A 23616-nucleotide genomic window follows, 5' to 3' on the forward strand; every position below is an offset into this window, starting at 1 on the left:
CTGGGCAATGCCTTGGCACTTTTTGGGTTATCATAGCTCGGGTGGGGAGTGCTGTTGGCACTGGTGGGTGAGTCTAGGGACGCTGCTAAACATTCTACAGTGCAAGGACAGCCTCCCGCAACGAAGAATTATCTGTTCTAAAATGTCAACCCTGCCTTAGGGGAAGGCACGTAATTGGTTGTGATTTTCACTTCCTTGGGACGATGCTGAGGCAGGGAGTCTTTTGACTGTTGGAAGCAGGGTAGCTTTCTTGAACTTTGTGGACCTATCTTAAATGCTCATGTGCATGGGTCAAAATTGACTTTTCTTTGCAGAGAATATAATTCTTAAATTTGGGGGCTACTGTACAGATAGTACAGTAGAGTCCCTTTTTTGTTTTGTTTTGGTTTGGTTTTAACTCCATTTAGCAAAGTTTTCTACTTCACATTCTCAGGGAATATGCTGAGCCCTCTTTGAGAACCAAGTTTGGCTAAATCTCATGATTTTCTCAGTAGCTGAAATGCCCAGCGTATCCAATTCTAATCAGCTTCACACCTATCACATTCCAAAAATATTGACATAGTGTAATGTGACACCAGCATAGAACAAAATGGCAAGACAGAAAAATGATGATATGACAAAAGGTGTGGTCTTCTGCAGCCAGACTCGGGAACCTGGATGGAGGAAGAGGAACACAGGGGACCAGCTCACTAGAGCCACCTCTGTCCACGCAGTGTTCACAGGTGTTTAGGTGGAGTTGAGAACTCAGCTTGAGGAGGAGAGGTGGATGCCCTCCTCTCGACTGATGGTGTCATCAGCTGAGGGTCAAGAAGTGAAAAAGTTAAATTCAAGAATTGCGATTTCGTCCATGGAGGTTAGATTAGGGGTAAAAATAAGGAAAAAAGGCTTAATATTTGTTGTACAAAACTACTCATTCTAATAAATTGAAAGTGATCAGGAAGTAGACTGACCCGGAGTCAAGGGTTGTGGCCAGGCCTGGAGCTTGAAGTTGGGAAGGACTGGATGCAGCAGTTTGACCTACAGACCTGCCTGACCCTCCAGCAGCACAGAGAGGTTGTGGCCTGGCCCCCTTGGTCCTGGAGAAGGGGAGACCAGGAGGGACCACGCCCACATGGGCTACAGGCCACGGGTACTGGCCAGGGGTAGCTAGCCTACCCGTGCTTCAGCAAGGAGCCTGGCAGGGTGGGGTGTGGGGACAGACTGTGGACACCAACAACAGCAACTCAGTCCACACCTGCTGGTCGAGAACCGGTCCTGGATCCTAAGGAGCACAGGAGCACTCAGTCTGCACACATTCTCACCATCATGGAATTTGGAATCACTGCTGTACAGGACATAGAATGGAGGTGCTTGGCCCTGCCACTACTAGCCCTGTATCCATTTAGACATGGCCCCTGGCACAGAGTGAGAACAGAATAAAGAGCAGCTCTTTTATGTTTTCAAATAATGTACTGAGGGCTTAATCGTCTGCCAGGCATTATGCTAAGAACTTTAGTATACTACGTTTTTCACTGTTACCCTATGAGGTATACGTACTGTTATTACCTCTATGTGACAGGAGGAAAAACTGAGGCACAGAACATTGAAGTAACTTGTCCGGAGTCCCACAGCTAATCTATGTGGAGTTGGTTTTAGAGTTCAGGTGGTCTGGATCCGGAGTCTCTGCCCTTTACCATTTTATTAAACTAACCTTTTTTTCCCCCTGTGATTCTGTAGAAATAAAACAAATATACTGGGTACTTGGCAATTAGTAAGCAATTATCAAATGCATGTTGCCATTCTTCTATATTATTAGTTCTAGTTTTTTGTCAGTACATTTAAAAAATTGCTACAATACATTAAAAATTATTGCTTAGTGTTCCATTGTAAGGATATACCATAATACTGCAATGCCTTCATTCATTGTGCTATGTTTTGATTCCAGTTTTTTTCCTAATACCAAACTTTCTGTAATGAACGCACACACATGCACACACACACACACACGTTTGTGCACATACCTTAACATTCTTTCAGGAGAGATTCTTAGAAGTGAAATCCCCTAGATCATGGGACACTACATTTTATAATATTGTATTACATATTGGTGTCAACCATATTGCTCTGTAAAAGACCATATCAATTTGCTGTTCTACCATAAGCATATGACTGACCATTTTTCCATACCATCACCAGCACTGGATATTAAGAATTTTTCAGAAGTTTTATAATGCTGAAAAGTAAAATGTGGTGCTTTAGCATTTTAATTTGCATTTTTCTGTTACTACAGAGGTTGTTCATCTGTAGCTGCTTCATTGGCTGTGGACATTTCCTTTTCTGAGTATATTGTCTGTTTATATCCTTGGCTCATTTGTCTCCTGAATGGTTTAAGCATTTTAATTGGTGTACAGCCATTCTGTTTTTAATGTGGAAATTTTCAGATACAAAAGTAGAGAGAATGTAGTATTTTTAGTACATTATAGATATTAACTTTTGGACAGCTATGTCACAAACATTTTCTCCCTATATTTTAACTATATTTAAATTACTTCATGGCATCTCTTGATATATGAATAAAACATATTGTTAGAGTGTCCAATCTGTTAGTCTTTTCCTGTGTGGCTTTTAGGCGTCATGCTCACTCAGGGAAGTGTGTCCACTTTCTAACTGCAGCCTCTCTGCGTTGTTCTGGGAGAATGCTCTCTATTTTTCCTTCACTCCCTAGGAGGTGAGTAGTAGCAGCAGTGGTGATAGCAGGAACCACATTTATGGAGCACTTACTTTGTGCTGACTATGGTGCTAAGCAATTTGACATATGTTGTAAATTCCATGAAGCAGGTGGTAGTATTCTCCCCATTTTACAGATGAGGAAACTGAGGCACAGGGAGGTTAAAGATCTTGCCCCAGATCTCACAGGTGGTAAGTGGCACAGCTGGGTTTGAACCCAGACCAGACAGTCCTAGTCCAGAGCCTGCACTCAGAGCTAAACATCCCTGGAACTAGTCTCTGAATCTATAGAGCGTGTTTTGTAGTAACAAGCTTTTCTCTTTTGAGGATGAATTAGATTTGTTGAGAAAGCAAAAAATCATTCAGAGCAAATGTTTATTGGAACTTGGTCATCCCAAGAGCTGTGTTGTTTATAATCACTGTTAGATTTTGATCCTGAAATAATCATACTGGTTTGCTTGTTTTTCTCATAAATTGGCACTGAAGACGGTTCCTAACGAGGAGTTCTGAAAATGTTCAGAGCAATAACTGCAACACCGGAACAGCCTTCCCAGTTAATCATAACTAACCAGCTGTAATCTTGGTGATGGGAGCAGGAAAGAAGGTATAGAGAACAAAAGTTCATGGTTGAGAGGAAGCCACAGTTAACTATCAATTATCGGAGGCTAAGCTGTCCTCACGTTTTGGGGGATCATACCTGATGTGCACCGGTTAGTGGCCCAGCGGGTGGTGGGCAGAAGAGAGACAAGCCTTGGGGCTGAGCCTCCAGGGTGGGAGCTGGAGGGAGGCAGTTGGAGAGGCAGTGTGGTTTTCTATTTTCCTGCGGGAGTAGGAAAGGGTATTGGCACCTTTCTACCAGCCCCAGGAACCAGTGGGCAGATGGGAGAGCCTAACTCTGAAACTGTGCAGGGTTGGGGAGGCCATTTTCCTGCATTTTGTCAGGAAGGAGGCATATTTGGATGCTTAGTTCCAGGGCCGTGCCTTGCCCTCTGGTCTGTGTCTTGCCTTGTCCACAGGGCTTCATTGCCAGGGCTTACGGATTCCACTCCTCCTTTAGCTGCAGGATCTGCAGCAGAAATAGCAGAGTAGCCCTAGTTCTGCGTTTCTTGGAAGTAGTTGGCAGTGAACAATCGATTTGCAAGCAAAAAACCTATTATATAAATAGTAGTGTTATGGAGTCCAAGCTCACCACAACAGCCCAATAAATTGAGAGACCAAGTGTTGGGACAAGGAACAGTGACTTTATTCGGAAAGCCAGCAGACCCAGACGATGGTGGACTGGTGTCCCAAAGAGCCATGTTACCTGAATTAGAATTCAGACTTCTTTTATACTAAAAGGGGAGGGAGTATGACTGGTTGCTGCAGACTTCTTGGTGCCGGCCAGACAGAGGGGATGTGATAATCTTTTGTCCTTGCAGCTGTCCATGTAGGTCTGGTCACGATGTTGCTGGAAACCTCCAACAAGACAAACGTCATTCTCTGTTCTGCAGCCTTTTATGTCTGTGTGTGTGACAAGTGTTATCTTTAAAGTTCAAGCCTGGGAGGCAGAGCTTTGAGAATGGGCTACCATGTATATTTCAGGCTATAGACAACATTCTTTTATAAAGGCACAGAACCAGCAAGACTAAGCACAGGCAACAGGGCACAGGGGTTAGAGCTAAAGGACTAGATCCAATACGGAGTCAGGTTTGTTCTTCTCTGTTACAGTAGGGGTTGTATCATCGGTGTTAACCTACAGAATTTACGACTCAGGTGACCTCAGTCCTGGCTCCTGGGGAAGGTTGGGCCAAGTGCAGAACAGGAGCAGCCACAGGTTGTTGAGGGCACAGGCATGGCCTTTCCAGCTACAGTTCCCACTTCCTCCCCAGGCTTGGCCTCGGTCTCCTCCACTGTAAACTCAGGGCGCTGATGCCGCTTTAATAGAGTGTCAGGGGAGTCAAGAGAGGCAGCGCAAATGTGGGCTTAGCTCAGTGTTGTTACTGTAGTCACTCCATGCCCTGGAGCTTTCCCGGATATATTGTGCTATCAAAGAAGGTAATCGGTAAATAAATATGAACGTGAACTGGCGAGAAGATTCTGTGCACTGGCATAACCATGCTAGAGGATTTCACCACAACTAGATTAACAACCACTGGTACCATGAGCGGCAAGTAGCTGCTTGGGAAGATTGATCTGACGGTAATGGTTCGTTACCAGTGGGATTCACCAGCGAGGGATGTGACCTCCTCAGGTAGGTATGGTTAGAATAGAGCCAGTGATTCAGATATACCAGTTAATGTCCCGAAGCCCTTCGTGGTTTCCTGAGTATTGAACAGCAAAGGGAGGATAGGAGGGGAGATGGCTGGGGGGTGGGGGGCTGGGCAGAGGTCTGTGAACTTGGAACTGAGAGCACCTGCTCCAAGAAAGGACAGAAGCAAAAGGTATGAGGAAGAGGTCACTTTGCAAAGCGCCTTCTGATTTCTGGCGCAGGACTTCTGGCTTCTCAAAAGATTCACTGTGATCAGATTGCAGATTTCTTTGGGTGTTTGGACTTTGCTGAATTGAATTTGGGGGATTTTTCTAGATTCTGAAGAAAATGGCAAAACTTTAAAACTGAACAGAGCTACTGATGAATTTTAAGTGAAGAAGTGAGATCGGGGTGGTATTTCAGCAAGACCCCTGTGGGAACAGCACAGAGAGTGCATGGGAGGAGGGCAGACAGCAAACAGGGAGCTTGGTGAGGCCTGGGCCACAGTCTGGAGAGAGGTGGAAAGGCCCGACAGGCAGTGGCAGGGAGAATGGCAAGCAGGAGAAGGTGATGAGGTACAGGATGGACATCATTTGTGGGATGGTGACTGGACTGTATGGTGAGAAAGAGGAAGGAGTCCGGGTGATCCCTAGGCAACCCCTAACTTAGGGTCGTGGGATGGCTGTCAGGCCACTGAGTAAGCTGTGGGCATTTTCAGTTTGAGATGTCTGGGTCACTGGTAGAACGTCCCATAGGCAGTTGGATAGGCACCTCTGGAACTCAGGTACATGCAGGTGAGGGTTGAAGCTTGGGCTTAGATGCCATAACCCAGGGAAAACAAACCAAGTGAGTAGAGAAGTGAATGGATAAAGTGTAGAATTGTCATGAAATTCTGAAACTGAGAAGTTCACTCACTTCCCAAGTCAATGAACCTTGATATTGGTTGTCTTCAAGTGTGAATGCTTCTCAAGCTAGAGTGGCCTTACTTGGTGTGATGTTGCAGGAAGAGACAGCCTTTTACTGTGGGAGTGGTGAACACGCCTCAAAGAGAAGGAAAGGTTTTTGTTTCTAGTTACATCTTTGACTTGCTTTGGGTATTTTCTTTCAGTGTCAAGCCTGCTTGCCCTTGACCTTGCAAACTCTCCATTTTCTGTAATACACGTCTTCCCATCCATGTCCTGACTGTTCACAGCCGTTTCCGGTAGAGCTGATTTTGTTGGCAGTTCGTGCAGGTAGGGGTGTGGGTGGTCCTTCTGGAGAGCCAGCATCTCCCTCTTTATATCCCTGGCAATTCCAGGATCCCTTTGGAAATGGAGCAGGGGCTTTCTAATGATTACTAAACTGAGTCGATTAAACCCAATCATGGAAGGCAGAATGAGATTGTCTCTTTTACAAGAGTCTGTGGAGGGAGCCTGGTAGTAACTCTTCAGTGATGAAGGTTGAACTAGCAGGGAAATAAAACCCTGAAAATGTAGGCTGAGGAGGTCAAATCTGACATGGCAAAAAAAAGGTGTTTACAGTGGACCAAGGTGATGCTGGTGAAGCATTTTGCAAGGGACCCCTTTGGAATAGGCTTTGGAAATTGACGAGGAGAGACCCAAAGAAAGAGAGACCTGGCCTAATGTCATTCTTGTCTCACACATGTGTTCAGCGAGCTGACAGTGATCACAGAAGCATCATATTCTTGTAGAAAAAGCATTGATTTCTAAGGGAGGTGATGTTGATGTCTCAGAGACTGATAAGGATTAACATGGGCTATAGTTGTGGTCCAAGTTTGTCTATATCAAGGCATCATTCATTGATTCTCCTCATGGTGGAATGGGGCCTCGGTGAGATGGGCAAGGGGTGAGAACTGGCAGACTCCCTATACCCTTGAATACATGAAAAGAATCTGAAAGGAGGAAAGATTCACAGCTTCTTCCAGTCCTTAAAGAGAAGAGGCATTTATTTCCAGCCACAGAGAAATGATCATAGTGGAGGTAGCAGAGCATCATGGTCAGGAGCTTAGATGCTAAGGTTGGACTACCTGGGTTCAGATCCCGGCTTCTAGCTCTGTGACTCTGGGCAAGCTCCTTAACCTCTCTGTGCCTCAGCTCCTCAACTGTGAATGGGGTAGTCATAGTACCACCTCAGCAGTTCCTGTGAGGAGTTAAGGGGTGAACCATGTAAAGTGCTTTGCGTGAGAGCACCCGTCAGAGAGTTTGTTAAATAACTAGAATAAATGAGTGACTGCAGCCTCACCCCCACCCCCACCCCCAGCCCAGTGAGAGTCTGATTTCCCTGGAGAGAAACAGGAGGCAGAGCCAAGCCAAGTAGAGGGAAGCCTACCCCTTGCCCTGGGAGAGTGGCCTGCAGAAGAGGGAAGCCTGGCCACATTTGGGACGGGTATTTGCAGCCTAAGTGCCATTTGAACATCCTGATAAAGCATGCTTCCCAAAGACACAATAACTCAGTGAGGAATCAGAGACAATTATATCACACTTCAGGAATACTCCATTACAGTAATCATGTTTGCCTCCAGAGAAATTATTTTAATTCCTGAGGTTTGTTTGTTTGTTTTTCCCAGTCATGCAGTTCTGGTTTTATAAACATGAGTTTAAACATTGACTGGAGATGAGCCCCCATAAAGAAGTGGCCAGTCGAGGCCTGCCGCGTGCAGGCCTTGGTCTCCTAGAGGTCTTGGGACAGAACAGGACGAGCGGGCGGAGGGTATCAGGGCTTCATGCCAGTGGCAGGCCTTCCGAAGTGAAACAAATACTTACTGGACTTGGGAAGATATTTTTCTTTCCTTATCTATATTTTTTTCACTTACAACAAGCTTTGCAAAATTGACTTTGAGTTAGAAGAGTAAATTATTTTGATCGTGAAAAGGGGAAAAAATCATGAAGCAGAGAAGAAGTGCTTTGGGACTTCCTTGGTGGTGCAGTGATTAAGAATCCACCTGCCAATGCAGGGGACACGGGTTCGAGCCCTGGTCCGGGAAGATCCCACATGCCGCAGAGCAGCTAAGCCTGTGCACCACAACTACTGAGCCCGCGCGCCACAACTACTGAAGCCCACGCGCCTAAAACCCGTGCTCCGCAGCAAGAGAAGCTACCCAATGAGAAGCCCGCGCACCGCAACAAAGAGCAGCCCCCAGCTCGCCACAACTAGAGAAACCCCGCACGCAACAATGAAGAGCTAATGCAGCCAAAAATAAATAAAATAAAATAAACTTATTTTAAAAAAAAGAAGAAGAAGTGACTTTGCGGTTGTTAAAACATGGCTGGGACTTGGGTCCACATCCATAATAGCTCACGCCCGCAAGTAAACGAGCAAGCCACCAGTTCTCTATAAGAGAAACCCCAACACTGAGTATATTATTTCACAGTAACTATACAGGGATAGACTTCTTAGTCAGTCCTGACATTTTATGAACTTTGATGTTATGATTACTGCCCTGAGTTTGTTGAGGCAGGAATAGTAGCTTATGAGCCAAAGGAGAACAAAATGATATTCTTTTATTCCTTCATTATTCACCAGCTTGTATTTTCCTGTACCTGCCAGATTTTCGGTTCTGAGGATATAGTGGTAAGCATGACCTTTATGACTCTTCCAGCCTCATAAGACAGTGTGCACATAAATATTGTAGCAAGTAAATGTGTGTAGCTTTGGAAGAGGGCTTTTGAAGGCTGCAAACAGGGCTGTGTGCAGGTAGCAGGGATGTAAGGATATACACTTGACAATAACGTGCAGTTCACAAGGACATGTGCAGGGATTGTCATTACAGCGTCACTTGTAACAGCAACTTGGGGAGTAGCTAGATAAGGAAAACATGGCAGAGCCACATGATGGGATGCAACTAGCAATGATAAGAAATGCGTCACACCAGAAGTACCAACATACTTGCCACATCAATTACTGTATTAAAAGGACTGTAGAATAATATATGTTAAAACATTCTTTTTTAATCTGGAAATTTACCCACCGAATTTATAACCGTGGTTACCTCTGGTCAAAGGGGACTTAATTTTTATCAGTAATATTATACTTTTTCAAAGGGAGTATGAATTCTTATAATTAAATATTAATTTAAAAGATTTTTTTTAGAAAAGAGGATAGTGGGTTGGGGCAGGGTGGTGGTGGGGGTCCAAAAAGCCTCCTTAGGCATTTGGGCTGAGTCCTGAAGGATGATCGATGGTGGTGTGTTGAAGTCCAAAGCATGTGAAAAGGCAATTCGAGTTCTAGAATCAAAGTGAGTCATGAGTTTGAAAGATGGTCCTACACACAAAACTCTGAAACGGGCTTGGCTTCCTCGTGGTGGTTACATTTGATATCTGCCTCTTAAAGACACACATATCATGTCTCTTTCTAACTTGGAGTCTTTCATTCTTTAGTGTCATTGCCTTGCTGTTCGTGAAAACATGAGACAGAATGTGTGTAAGAAGTTCTGTTATTCGACACATTTAAAAGTGGGCTTGGCTAGGCAGCACACTATTTGACTAATAGCTGTACAACTTCTGGAGATGAGAGAACTTGTCTGATGTCCACACAATTTCATTTCGTCAGCTATCATGGACTACCAGAGATGAAGGCTCCTGTTCTGCTGTTCCACTTTATTTTATGGGTGACATAAGAGAGCCTCTGGGTCTCAGGATGGAGCCAGGCCAGACGCAGGCAGGGCTGCTTTCACCTCTGGAGGCCGCCATCTTGAAACCTCAGCCTGGGTCTGTGCTTGGTGTCCCTGCTGTTTCCAAAAGGTCACAGAGAATTCCAGTCTACCTTCATCTTAGTTTCTCTTCTGTTCTCTCAGGCCTCTAAGAGACACTTAAGGCAATTAGGTAGTATCTCTGGCTTGGAATAAAGTCTTTTTTAAACATAAAATCAAAGTACCCACAAAAGAAAGTAGTGAGACACCTCATAGTCCGCAGTTATCACTGGATTGATTTGTTTTACTCCTAAATAAACCTGCAACTAGGCTACTAATTGTGTTTTTTTTTTCCTATTGGTTTTAGGCTGTGCAGACTGGAATTCCATTGTATTAAACTGCTCCATGTTTTCCGCAGAAATAATGTGCTGGATCCATTCATATTTTATTCTAAAACAAAATAGCAAAATAATGGCTCGTGCATTAAGGTTCTGGCCAGTTGTCCAGTTCCTGGGTATATTCAGTATCCATGGCCTGTAAATATGCTCCTTCTAAACTCTGAGTGTTACAGGGACAATAAAGCCTTTCCTGTCTAACTTTGGGTTCTCACCATGGAAACATCAGAGCAACAGCTGGGGTCTCTTAAACGTCTTTTCATTCTCTGAGTAGCTGGCAAAAATCTTTTGAGGGAAGCCGCTTCTTCTTCTTCTTCTTTGTTTTTTTTTTTTGGTGGATAACAAAACTATTTTTGAATGAAATCACTGCTTCAGTTGGTCAGATATACGTCTTAACTGATTAAGATAACTAATTGGAAATTTTCAAATCTCTTCTTGGGGCCTTGGTAACCTAGAAACAGCCTTGAAGTGAGCAGAAAGTATGAGTCACCGGGAGGCTAAGTTCAAACTCCAGTTGAAGTGTACTCTCTCACAGAGGGATGCAGTGTTTGCTCCATCTGAGAGATAAAGATGGAGCCCAAGGGGGCACTCTGACAGAAATTTAACACACTATTTCTTCTGTTTGTTTGTTTTTGTGTTTGTGTTTTTTTGTTTAAATTGTAAATTTTTAAAATTTTTTATTGTGGTAAAATATACATAACATAAAGTTTATTGTTTTAACCATTTTTAATTGTACAATTTAGTGGCATTAATTACATTCACAGCAACACACTATTTCTATGACATATTTTTTTCATCTAATTATAGTATGTCGTATGCATTTTACAGAACTAAATGGGGCATTTAAAATGCCTGCATCTTATCTAAACCTTAATACAGAACTTACTAACTTGTTGCCACAAATGGGTCACACCTGTGTCAAGACACTGATTTTTTTTTTTTTTTTTTTTTTTTTTTTTTTTTTTTTTTTTTTTTTTCCCCTCAGGGCAACCAGGCAGGTCTGGGGTGATTGGGGCACTGGGCAGGTCTCCTGTCCGTTACTCTGGTGGGCTGTGCAGATGTTCTTGTCCATGCCCTGTGCAGGGAGGACTGAGAAGCACCAGCCAGGGTGCTATTGCTTAGAAGGAAATGTGCAGTGATGGTGGAGCAATGAAACCAGTTTAGATTTTGCTTCGGGTTCATGACGTCGCCTGTTCTTACTGGCAGGTCGTGTGATCTTGCCTTCTCTGGACCTCGTCTTTCTTATCTGCAACGTGGGGAGATCTCCAAGGTCATTTTTCCAGTTCTTGCCACTCTGTTTGTTGACCATCCATAGCGAGTATCTCCATGCTGAGCACCGTGCAAGGTCCACTGGGCCAAAGATCTGCAACAGGCAGTGAGCACTTACTGGATGTCCCTGGCGGCTGGGTCCACTAGAGAAACAGAGCAAAAGGAGTAACTCCAGGCAGGGAGAATGGCTCCTTTGAGGACCCCAAGCTGAAATGCCCTTGGTGTTGGGTGGACAGCTCAATAGACTGATTAAGACTAGGGTGGGGGAGTTGCTGAAGGCAGAGAGGGAGATGAAGTTGGCGAGATGATGGGGGTGTTAGCTGAGCAAGTTGGACTTAATCCTAAGGTTAGCATGTACGTGTCGGAGCAGGAGAGTGTCATGTGTAAAGTCCCATCTTGTCCTCTGGTCAATTCCTGCTTGGCCTTCTGAGTTTTGCCCCAACAGCACTGTGGAAATTTTTCTCACTTGAGTACTTCCTGGTACAATTAGATTAATGTCTTTCTCCCCTACAGACCTGTAAACATTAAGGGTGAGAACCTCTACTAACCACTGTACCCCTGCATCTTGCACATAGTAAATGCTCAATAAATAATTGTTGGGTAAATGGAGAGAGAGCCCTTGCCCCATGGTTACACTTCTTCACTTTAAAAAAAATGTTTGTATTGTTACTTATTATGGGAAATCTCTGCACCTTCTGCTCAATTTTGCTCTGAAACTAAAACTGCTCTAAAAAATAAAATCTATTTAAGAAATTCTAATTCTCCAGAATTGAATTAATCATAATCCTTAGTTCATGATACACTGGCATCATTGGTCCATGTGTGGCCCTCTCCTAGTTTATTTATTTTATATAAATATAAATATTATTAATATTATAAACACGATTAATATTAATATTAATTATTCGTGTTATATAAATATTAATATAAAGAACATCCATAAGACTACGGTCTAGCTAGAAACCCAGAGCATTACCCTTAACTTACTATGAGCTTCCAACTTTCACATCTCTGAACCTGGGTAACCAGCACTCTTAAATATTGTTTAGTGTTGTCTTATGGGTTTGTTGTTATTTGTTTTTAGTATTATCATATATATATATATATAAAACAATAGTATATTATACAGTTTTGCCTCTTTGAACTTTATAAAAAATATTAGAATATTGTAGTTTCTCTTTGCACTTGTCTTCACTGCACATCATGCTTCCAGTGTTCATCCATATTGTCATGTGATGCGGAAGGTCTTCCGTTTTCTCTTCCTGGAATATACCACAATCTATTTATCCTTTTTCCCATTGGTGAGCATTTGGGTTGTTTCCATGTTTTGGTAATTACAGACAGTGCTGCTGAGAATATTCTCAGACTCATATCCCAGTGCACATGCTTCGGCATCCCTAGAGAGGGTTTCTCAGCCTCGGCACTGTTGACATTTTGGACCAAAAGTATTCGGTGCAAATGTTGTTGTGGAGGGCTGCCTCGTGCATTGTAGGATGCAACGTCTAAGACTAGATGTCTCCTGACATTGACAAATGTCCGTTAGGGGGCAGAATCACCTGGTTCAGAACCACTGCCCCAGGCTACAGCAATGCCACTTCTAGGTGATGTCAGTCATATTCATGATATGAATGCTTAACTTTGTGAGATAGTGCCAGTTCTTTTGCCAGAGTCGTTATGCTAATGCACACTCCTATCAGCAATATATGAGAGCCAGTTGATCTAAATGCTCTTCAGTGCTTAGTATTATCTTCAGTTCTTAATTTTGCCAAGCAGATAAAAAGTGGTATCTCACTGTAGTTCCAGTTGAGTTCTATTAAACTCTGATTGATTTATATTTAATCTTCGGTTTTAAAATATCATTTCATGTAAATGTATTGGCCATGATTGTGTATTTTGCTCACTTTTATAGTTGTGTTTTTACTGATTTTTAAAATATATTTTTTCATATTCCTGATTTGAGTTTATGTCTGTTAGATGTGTTGAAATGTCTGCTCCAAATGTGTTGCTTAACTCTTCCTCATCCTGATTGCTTTGGTCCTAGAGTATACTTTAATACTCTTTTAAATGTTTCTATTGTACTTTTAAAACATCTCAGCAACATCCATTTTCCTTCTTGTCTTTTGAAGCCTAAGAAACGTGACATCAGCCTGAGACCCGAATTTGAGAAAGTTAATTTGACTTTGAAGGAAACTGTGCCCTGCAGAATTGGTCAGGTGGTGGGCCTGTTGCTTTTCCAACGTGAAGAGGGTGGCCTCCAGTCTGGGACTGTTTGTGGTTAAAAGGAGACTACCTGATGGGTTCAGAACAGGCCTGTGCCCTAGAGTAACTCCTTATCAATTACAAACAAGCAGAATACCTCTAGAGGTATTTGAAAGCCAGAGGCCAAAGACCCAGAATGCCTTAGAACAAGTATAAACAAAATTAAGTTATACTTTAAGAAGCAATTCAGCTAGGGAAAAAGCAAAATTGTCCGAACTAATTCTTCAATCTTAAATATTAGCAGCATAAAATATCATTCCATTTGACTAATTCTACTAGGATGAAACTAAATAAAATCAAGCATAGAAAGTCCTGTGCCCTACGAGAGGGTATTTACTTCTTCATGCATTTGAGTTGTAGGGCAAGGCCAGTGCTTTGACCATGGGACTTCCTGGAAGTGGATTCCCTGTGTGAGTCATTGTGCTGCCTGCCCTTGGTCCTGCTCTGCCACTCATGATAGCAAAGCTATGATATACACAAGTCATCAGAAGATTTATTGCAGGGTCAGAGATGTTGAGCCCAAACAGGAAACAGGTTGCGATGTTGATCAGAATCACTGTCTTCATACATCTGTAGGACAGCTACGTGCAAGAGAGGAGGATCAAAAATACACAGCTTACACAGGTGGAAGTTATAAAGGGGAAGTGTTACTATCTGCCAGTGATTGGGAATGCTTTGCAGAGTACTATGTCCTCTTCCTTAGTGAATCAAGCAGAGTTCTGAGTATCCATTAGTGGGGGATGGTAGAGATTTCCTAAGAAGGCTCCAAAGCCAGTGACGATGATGGTGATGATGATGATGAGAGCTAATAGCTAAAACAAATTGATTTGCTCACTGTATACTGCTCCTTTTCAGAGTGCTTTACATATTAACCCAGTCCTCCTAGAAGGTAGGTACTGTTGATATCCTAAATTGGGATGAGGAAAGTGGGGACCCAAGGTCACACAGCTGGTAAATTATGGAGCTGGAGTACAACCCAGGCAGTTGGCTCCGAGCCTCTCCAACTCCAGCAGACTTTGCTTCTAAATGACTTTACCACCTGGGAGAACAAATGAAGTCAAGTCATTTTGGAGGATGGGGCTCCCTGTTTTGTGTTAAAGAGGAGAGACCCATTGGTTGGCAGGGTAGAGATCTGTGGGTTCTGGGCAGACCAGAAGTAATAACATTTGCAAATTCCCGATCAAGCTGAGGGAAGGTAGCCTCAGGCTGAATGTTGAGGGTACAGTTTTTAACTTGACTGCTGTTAGAGCAGAAAAGGACTGCCAACAAAAAGGACTGTGGTGTGTGAGGGTGAGCTGTACCAGGCTCGGAAGGACAGATGAGGTGTGCTCGTTTGTGGCTTGTGGCATTACAGGAGGAATGCTGTCTTCACTGTTCCACTGGCTTCCTTGTTTCTGACAGAAGCACCCCTCAATCCAGGTATGGGGTATATAACCATGGGGTTGTACCAATACTTCTTTCTTCCTTTCCTGCCACATCTAACCAGTCACCAAATTCAGCTAAATCTGTTTTAATTTTTTTTGGATCCATCTCTTTTTCTTTAGCTCCACACCTGTCACCCTCTCTGCCCTACCTCTTTATGAGGCTTGCATAACCTTTATTCCATAAACTGATCAGCAGATTTTAAGAAATAGGAATTATAGATCAATCTCTTTCCAGAAGATATACGTAAAAAATTGTTAATAATATTATAATCAACTATACTTCAATTTGAAAAATTCTTAATATTAACAAATAGAACCCAGGTGTTTATAAAAAGGATAACATGGTATAACAAGGTGGGGTTTATTGCTGGTATGCGAGGTTCGTTTAACCTTTTAAAAAGCAGTTTTGTAATTCATTGCATTTACAAAAATAAAGGGGAAAATCATATGATTATCTTGATAAATGGAAAGAAAGCATTTGATAGAATTCAGCACTCATATATGGTAAAAACTCTTAGCAAACAAGGAAACTTCTTTGATCTGATAAAGAATAAAAAATCTGTGGCAAAGCTCATATTTCCTCTTGATATTTGGGACAATGAAAGGATGCTTACTGTCATCACTTCAGTTCAATGTAATATTGCAGTTCCTAGCCAGTGTAATAAGGCACGAAAAAGATAGGCATAAGAATTGGAGCAAAATAAATACAACCATCGTTACTTATGGATGATATGACTGTCTATATAGGAAATCTAAAAGAATCTATATAAAAAGTATTACAATTAATAAATTTGGAAAAGTTGTTGGATACAAGGTAAATTTACCCCCAAAATCAATTTTATTTCTATAGATCATCAAATAAATAGAAAATTAAATTGGAAATTGATAACATGTACAGTAGCATTAAAATTTATATTTAGAAATAAATTTAACAGAAAATATGTAAGACCTCTACTGAAAATTTAAAGCTTTAAAAGAAATGAAAGAATATTGGAATAAGATTAGATCTAAAGGATATACCACTGCCATGGACTGGAAGACTCAGTATGTAAAATTGTCAGTTCTTCTAATTTGTGTATAAATTCAATACAATCCCAACTAGTAGTCCAGCTAGATTTTGGTGAAAATTGACAAGCTGATTCAAAAATTCTATGAACGTATAAAGGGCAAAGTACTTACTTTGCAATGTCAAGGTCTATCATAAAACTGTAATAATTAAGATAGTATTCATGCAAAGATTCACGCAGAGTATTCATGCAAGGATAGAAAAATTGACTAATGGTGAGAAAAAGTCCAGAAACCCACAGATATATACTTGATTTATGATAAAGATGATACTAACATGGGGCAAATATGGCCTTTTTACTAAATGGTTCTGGGCCAATTGTATGTCCACGTGGGGAAAAAAATGTATCTTACCCCTATCTCATATGATACACAAAATAAATTATGGACGGACTGCAAATTTAAATGTGAAAGGTTATATAATAAAGCTTTTAGAGGGTCACATAAGAGAATGCCTTTAAGACCTTGGTGTAAGCAAAAAAAAAAAAAGAACGGGACAAAAAAGACACTAACCATCAAAGAAAAAAAGATAAATAGGGCCCCATTAAGCTTAAGAACGTATGTTTATTAAAAGATACCATGAAGTGAATGCAAAGGCAACCCACAGGGAAAACATATTTGCAACACTAGAATATGACAAATTACTTGTGTCCAAATTATGTAAAGAATTTCTACAAATCAAAGATAAAAAGCCTTTTTTAAAAAGTTTATTTATTTATTTATGGCTGCATTGAGTCTTCGTTGCTGCACGTGGGCTTTCTCTAGTTGTGGCGAGTGGGTGCTACTCTTTGTTGTGATGCTCAGGCTTCTCATTACGGTAGCTTCTCTTGTTGCGGAGCACAGGCTCTAGGCACTCGGGCTTCGGTAGTTGTGGCTCGCGGGATCTAGAGCACAGGCTCAGTAGTTGTGGTGCATGGGTTTAGTTGGTCCACGGCACGTGGGATCTTCCTGGACCAGGGATTGAATCTGTGTCCCCTGTGTTGGCAGGCAGATTCTTAACCACTGCGCCACCAAGGAAGTCCGAGCCTTTTCTTTTTTTTTTCAAGGCAAAGTACTTACACACTTCAAAAGGAGGATATCTAAATAGACATTAAAAGTATGATAATGTGCCCATCTTCATTAGTCATCGGGGAAAGCAAAGTAAAACCACAATGGGACATCATCACACACATATTAGATGGCAAACGAAATAGACAAAAATATAAAATCTTGGCAAGGATGTGGAAGAACCAGAATGCTCATATACTATCTATGGGAATGTAAATTCATACATTCATTTAAAAAAATTGTTTGACAGTTTCTAATAAAGATGAATTTAAGCATATCTTATGACCCAAAACACTAAAAAACATGTACTACGATATCTATAACAGCCCTATTCAAAATGACCCCAAACTGAAAAGTATCTGATTATCATCAACAGTAGAATGGATAACTAAATTATAGTATATTCTTGTAAGAGAATACTATACAGCAATGAGAAAGAATGATCTTCAAGTACATGTAACAATACAGATGAATCTCACAAGTGTAATATTGAACAAAAGGAGCTGGATACAGTATGATTCCTTTCAGATGGAGAAGAAAATCAGGCAAAGCTGACCTGTGCTGTTTCAAGTAGGGGAGGGAAGCAGTTCAAAGGGAGCATTAAAGGAATGCTGATTATGTCGATCCATCTGTTCTGTGAAACCTCAGTGATTCGTGTACTTTTCTGTATGTATTTTATATTTCAGTAAAAAGAAAAACTGCAACTGAAGGAGAGTGGGGCAAAAGAGTTACAGATTTTGGCAGAATAATGCCTACAGTGGGAAACGGTCGATTCATAAGGATTGAAGAAAAGAAGGAGCTGGTGGACATTTAGGGAGTAGAGGAGGACACTGAGATTGCAGAAAAGTTATGGTGGGAGGAGAGGAATGAGAATTTGGGGGAATGGGGGCTTGTGGTCTGGGGGTAGAAGTTTGGATGTAAGGTTTCCAAGGTGGGCTGCTTAGGTGTGATGGTGAGGTCCAGCCTGTGAGGGCCTGAAGTGAATAAAGAGGAAGGTCATTGGAGTTCAGGAGTTTTAATCCCTTCGGCAAGGGATTGAGAAGCTTGGGTAGGTGTTCCACATGGAACGCTTGCATCACATAAGTCACATGTTGATAGGCTTTAGAGGCCAAAGGAGGGTAATGATTCAGTTATCGAAGTCTGTATTTGTTTAGCTGCAAGGGCAAAACCCAAGTTAAACTACCTTAAGCAAAAATGAAAAGTTATTATCTTCTGTTAGTGAAAGGCCAGGGTGAAGCTTCAAAAATATTAGATGCAAGTGTTAAAATTGTCATGGAGACTGCTTTCCTCTCTCTCCACCTCCGTCCCTCTCTCTCCAACTCTGCTGTTCTTGGGCCGGGGTCACTCACAGGCAGCCTTCCTTCACTAGACTTAGGGTGTCCTTGTACCTTCTCATCCCTGAAGGCACCAGGAGAAATCCCAGGGGTGGCCCTGATTGACTCCACCTGGACCATGTGTTAACCCTTGAAGTGAGGCGGGGGGGGGGGGAATCAGCCCCCCACCCCCAAACACATTGACTGAGAATGAGGGAGTGACATGCAAAAACCATCCGTCCACCGTAGAGTAGAGGGTGGTGCAGGAAGGAATGCAGTGAAGACATGAGGACTTCTCGCTGCAGGTGCTGGGCAGCCCTGGAACAGCCACTGCATGACTCTGTATGCAGAAGGAGAACCACCTGGGAGGCCTGCCCAAGGCCAGAAGCTGTTGTGAATCATGTGTGGTAGGGGGATGGGAGGAGTGGGGTAGGGGGATGCAGGCAGTAGCATCCAGCCAACTTGACAAAGAAATTTGGCTTGTGCTGGGTTATTGCATCTCTGGCCCACACTTAAATTTCCCCATCTCACAACTGTCTCCTCTAAGTGTGCTCTTTTCATTTCAGCCAGCTGGAGTTTTTTTGCTTCATCTTCCTGTTTGTAATGCTTATCTTGCTTTTCCATCCTGCCCCTGTGTGCATTTCTCTTTTCCTGGCCTTGCCTCAGGGTTGAGGAGGAGGAGGAGGAGGAGGAAGAGGAGCAGCCAGTCACGGAGCCCAATTCAGAGGAAGAGAAAGATGACGATGCCCCCTGTCCGGGCAAGGACAGGTACCGAGGGCTGGACACTCCCCGGCTCCCACCAAAAGCCTGGAGTCTCCTTCCTAATGGATAGTTTGCAGCCCCCCTTCAGTAGCCTTCTCCCTACCTCGCTAGCTCCCACTGGCAAACGTTTACACAGAGCCACAGAGTGACTAGTTTTATAGAAATAACTGAGCACGTTTTCCCTAGAGAACCGCATTTTTTACTCAAACGCTGCCTTCCTAACCTTGCTTTATGGGAGACACACCCAGAAGCTTTTCTCCTCACTGTCCCTTCCCTCACTGAGTGCTTTGGCTCAGTCAGATTGACAGTAACTAACGGGATGTTCCTCTCTGCTCAGAAAACTTTAACCCTCTCTACACTGTAGGAAGAATAATTCCATGTGTCCCCTTCTTCCTGCTAATTTTACCAGTACAATGTTATTTATCTATAATGTGTGAAGGACTGCTGTAGGAATAATGCATTTTGATTTTTATCCAAATGCACAGGAACACTTTTCACCCCATATAGCATAGAAAAAATTCCCAGCATTTATTTGCATACCTAGAATAACTACCATAGCTCTACAGCCCTTTGGGGGAGTTTTCTGTCCTCCACTCACCTCTCCAAGGTGCATCCTTTCTGTCTTCGGGCAGTGTTAACAGACACAGGCACCTTGCAGATATGTGTAAATTTTGTGGTATTTTCCCCAAGTGATGTCTGTATGAAAAATAAAAATTGATCATGGGTAAGTTCATTTTCTGATATTCAAAAATAATTCTATAACTGAATGGTTCTTTCACTTGACTGATTATGCCGCAAACTGATATTGTTGCTGTTAGTTTTTCTACAAATAAACAAAGTCAAAAGGATCTTGGATGAATTAGGGTAAAACCTTTCTCTTACCAAATTCAAAGTGAATGTGATTCTTTGCTGCTGTGGCCTCATTCTTGGGGCCACCGGTGCACATAAAAGTTCTCAGGCTCATTTGACGTGCTGAGATGCCCCCCACTCCCAGGGGTCATGGAATCCTCTCTGAACTGACTGCTTCCCCCCTTTGGAAATGTCCGGGAAGAAGCCAGCAGGATGTAGAGAGAGGAAAGGAATGACCTAGTGACAGAGAGTGAGGTACACATTCCAGAATGAGATGGGGAGAAGGGTTGGCATTAACCAAGGGCCCCCGCCCATGCGGAGTGCCATGCTTGGGGGCAGTGACTTTAGTGAGGGATGCTCTGGGAAGGGAGGAGGTTCAGTTGACAGTCCCACCTTAGGTCAAAAATGAGTCACAGAAAATTTTGTGGACCCTCGATAAATACATTGGTATGGCTCCACCCATGCTTAAATGTGCATGGTATGTCCCACCCACAGACTTTTCACCCTCAGGGACTCAAACAGTTCAGCAGTACCTACAGACCAGATGGAAGTATCTGGCTGGAAAGAGCAGCCTCCAAAGGCGTCCCTACTGACTCGTGCTGTCTTTACATGGGATTGTTATTTACACCGGTAGATGGTGGTTTATCCTGTCCTCTGCAGTGTCTTTGACTATATGACTGATTGTGGAGGGTGTCTTCATCAGAGACTGTACAGTTAAGACTTTTCAGTTTTAGGAAGCAAAGGTGTGCATATTAAACACCAGGGTTTGATCTTAACCACGGTGTTCATTAACATTGATCTGGACGTTATTTCTCCCCTGAAGTCAACCTACTAGACTTAAAAGTGGTGGGAAAGATTCTGCTTACTTCTGTGGCTTGGTGTCTTCCACTGCTTCCCCTTCCTGCTGGCTGCTTCCTTGTGTTTGCCCACCATGTGTGCCCACCACGTGTGCCCCCTGTGTGTGTGTACCACCTTTGCCAAGCCTGCCCTGGGCACTGCAGTGTGGTCTCATGCCATCCTCCCCTTGAGCCAGGGAAACCGGTATGTCCCTGCCCTTATATACAGATGGAGCTCTGGATTTGAGGTAGGAAAAAAACCAGCTCACATCCCGTTCCCAAGTGAGCATGGCTGGGAGTCAAGTTCTCTGGGAAAAGGACTATGGTTTTGAAAAATGCAGAGTTTAGTGTAGATTCTCCTGTTACAAAGGTAGGCTTCAAAATGTCTAAGTGGTCTAAATGCAGTCCCCTGAAGATGGAAAGTCTTCATAACTGTATCTGTGGCAGAATAAGGCCTGCCTGCAGGAGTCTAGACATCTAGGGCTTAGTGGTAGAGGAGGCCCTGGGGAAAGTGTGAACTGGGCAAAATGTGTCTTCACTTTGCCGGCCCCTCATTTCCAGCTCTTTGCATTTCTTGCTGGCATCTTTTCTCCTTCTCCACACTTGCTTTCCAGAAAGGATCTGAAAGCAGTAACTGTAAGTATGGGGCTTGTGGGATACCTCGTCCTCAAGTTTGGGTGTTTCAGGAGGAGGGCAGATCCCCTGTTTGATCAAGACAAAGAAATGAAGTTCAAATTGTGGAAATTCCGGTGCCGACACGACCAGTGGGGAGAAACTTGGGGAGTGAGGGGCAGGTGCAGAAGAGCCTTTGAGGTTACACTAGATCCCCTCATAAAGGCCCTTGTATGCTCAGAGGCCAGGTGGGTCTTACCCCCGCAGATTGGCAAGCCCAGGGCGCCAGGATTATTGGGAAAACCAGGGCTTCTGGCTTTTATGCTGCAGGTCAAGAAACACAGCTGGACCCTTAAGTGAGCGGCCCTAACAGTAGTGAGCTTTTACGTGTCTTTTTCTCTTCCTAACTTTTGCTCCCTCTCTCCCAAATCTCTTTTCCTCCCCTTCCTTCCCCCTCCTCCTCTCCTCCTCTCCTCCCTGCTGACCCAGCGTCCAGGCCAGCCCTGCCTCAGAGCAGGTCCCCACCGGAAAGGATGCTGCTCTCGAGAGTCCAGCCCTCCCCGCCGCCTCCAGTGCCTCCTCACCGGGAAAGCAGCTCCCGGCCGGCAGTGCGGCGGGGAGCCCCTCGCGCAGAGGGTCCCCAGGGCCTGCCCTGCGGGCGCCCTCCACGCCCTCCCCGGCTTCTCAGCCCTTCTGCGCCGCACCCGGCCCCCCGAAGGCGTCACCAACCATAGAAAAGCTGCCCTATGTGCTTCACAGCCCCTTCCACCTCTTCTCCTATGACTTGGAGGACTCGCCCTTGTCCACCAAGGAAAAGGAAGCCGAATCCCAGCCGGAAAGCAGGTAGATCCGGCCCACGTGATGGCCTGTGCGAGGCTAACCCGGGGGCGGTGACGCAGCGCGTTAGCTGCATCCTCTGGCTTGTCTTTCGTTCGCTGCGTTTGTGGAGATTCCAGTCAGAGCAGAGAGCGGTTGTGGTGTGAACTCCCTGAGCGCTCACGAATTACCAGTATGTAGGCAAAAGGCAGAAGAAAATTCCAGCTGCTTGAATTGAGGACCTCTTGTGTTATAATGTAATTACTAAAGATGGAGTTTTGAATTTAAGGTTTATAAAAATATGCACAGTCTGTCAAAATCTACACATCTCAAGCCCATCTCTCTGGCACAGGCTCTCTTTTGATGTGCGGAAGGCAGCCAGGTGCTTTGCCAGCTTTCCAGGCAGCGTTTTGAGTGGGGTTTTCCTTCCTTTAACAGTTCCTCTGATTCTCTCCATCCGAGCACGTATTCTGCCTCCGAGCCTTACAACTTCCGGTCTTTCTCTTCCAATAGGTGGGTGTCTTTTCTTTATCTCCTCTCCCTTTTCTGTAGCTTTCTGTTTTTATTCTAATGTATGTAATTTTCTTTCAGACATTGCTCATAGCTTCCCATGAGATGGCAAACAATTGCAGTTTGAATCACTTCACAGGCATTAGTGTAATTACATTATTTAAGTATGGACACCTCAATGATTCTTATGCAAACCGGAGATGAGGCAGAGGGAGGGAGGTGTGCAAATCAAAACGGCACAGGGAATTTTCAGCAGGTGCTTGTCAGCTTGCCTGTGTGCCTGCCCTTCACTGATGCCTGGATCAGGACCGCTCTGCAGAGCGGGGAACGGGGAACAGAGGGTTTGCATATTTTAAACAATCAGTTGTCCAAAGTCAATAATAAAAGTCAGTATTGACTGATGGCCGCTCCCATATTAAGAGTAATAATAATAATTGCTAACATTTATTGAGCATTTATTGAGAGCCAAGCCCTGTACTTTAAAGTATCACTTAACCCTGAAGAGGTAGGTTCTATTTCTAGCCCTTATATACAGTGAGGGAACTGAGGCACAGAGAGGTTGGGTAAGTGGGTAGTGGTGTCTACCAGAATGGCTTTGTATACCATCAGGAGTACGTGACCTCCAGTTTGAACACCTCCAAACTACAAGTCCTCTACCAGTCTCTTTTAGGTCTAAAATTCTCAGTTACTGTGATCTTTCACACAGTTTTCATGAAATGCATCCAACATAGCTCTCATGTTCCGCAAGAACAGTATCCGTGTGCAAGTTAGGAGCTGTGACTGCACATTTGACCGGAAGAAAAAATATCTTGGCAACCTCATCTTTCCCAGCAGGGTGGTGTTAGCCCAGGTTGGTGATGGTCTCACAGCTTCTGACGGGGCTTTCCTGGGAGCCAGGT

The 23616-nt window shown here is 43.6% G+C and overlaps 1 protein-coding gene across 14 annotated transcripts in view; it reads left to right on the forward strand.

Moving 5' to 3' along the window:
- The window catches only part of FHOD3 (formin homology 2 domain containing 3), a 546814-nt gene that overhangs the window by 340095 nt on the left and 183103 nt on the right, over positions 1-23616 (forward strand). For 9 of the 14 annotated variants that reach the window (XM_055080580.1, XM_055080570.1, XM_055080571.1 and 6 more), the window contains exons 11-13: positions 18999-19100; positions 21881-22234; positions 22646-22720. The exons of 2 other annotated variants lie outside the window; for them this stretch is intronic. In XM_055080580.1, the coding sequence (XP_054936555.1) occupies positions 18999-19100; positions 21881-22234; positions 22646-22720 (531 nt within the window). The remainder of the gene's footprint in view (positions 1-18998; positions 19101-21880; positions 22235-22645; positions 22721-23616) is intronic. 3 more of the 14 variants (XM_055080574.1, XM_055080576.1, XM_055080572.1) reach the window with 2 other exon arrangements.

The sequence above is a fragment of the Physeter macrocephalus genome, chromosome 19 (genome assembly GCF_002837175.3).
Source record: "Physeter macrocephalus isolate SW-GA chromosome 19, ASM283717v5, whole genome shotgun sequence".
NCBI classification, from domain to species: domain Eukaryota; kingdom Metazoa; phylum Chordata; class Mammalia; order Artiodactyla; family Physeteridae; genus Physeter; species Physeter macrocephalus.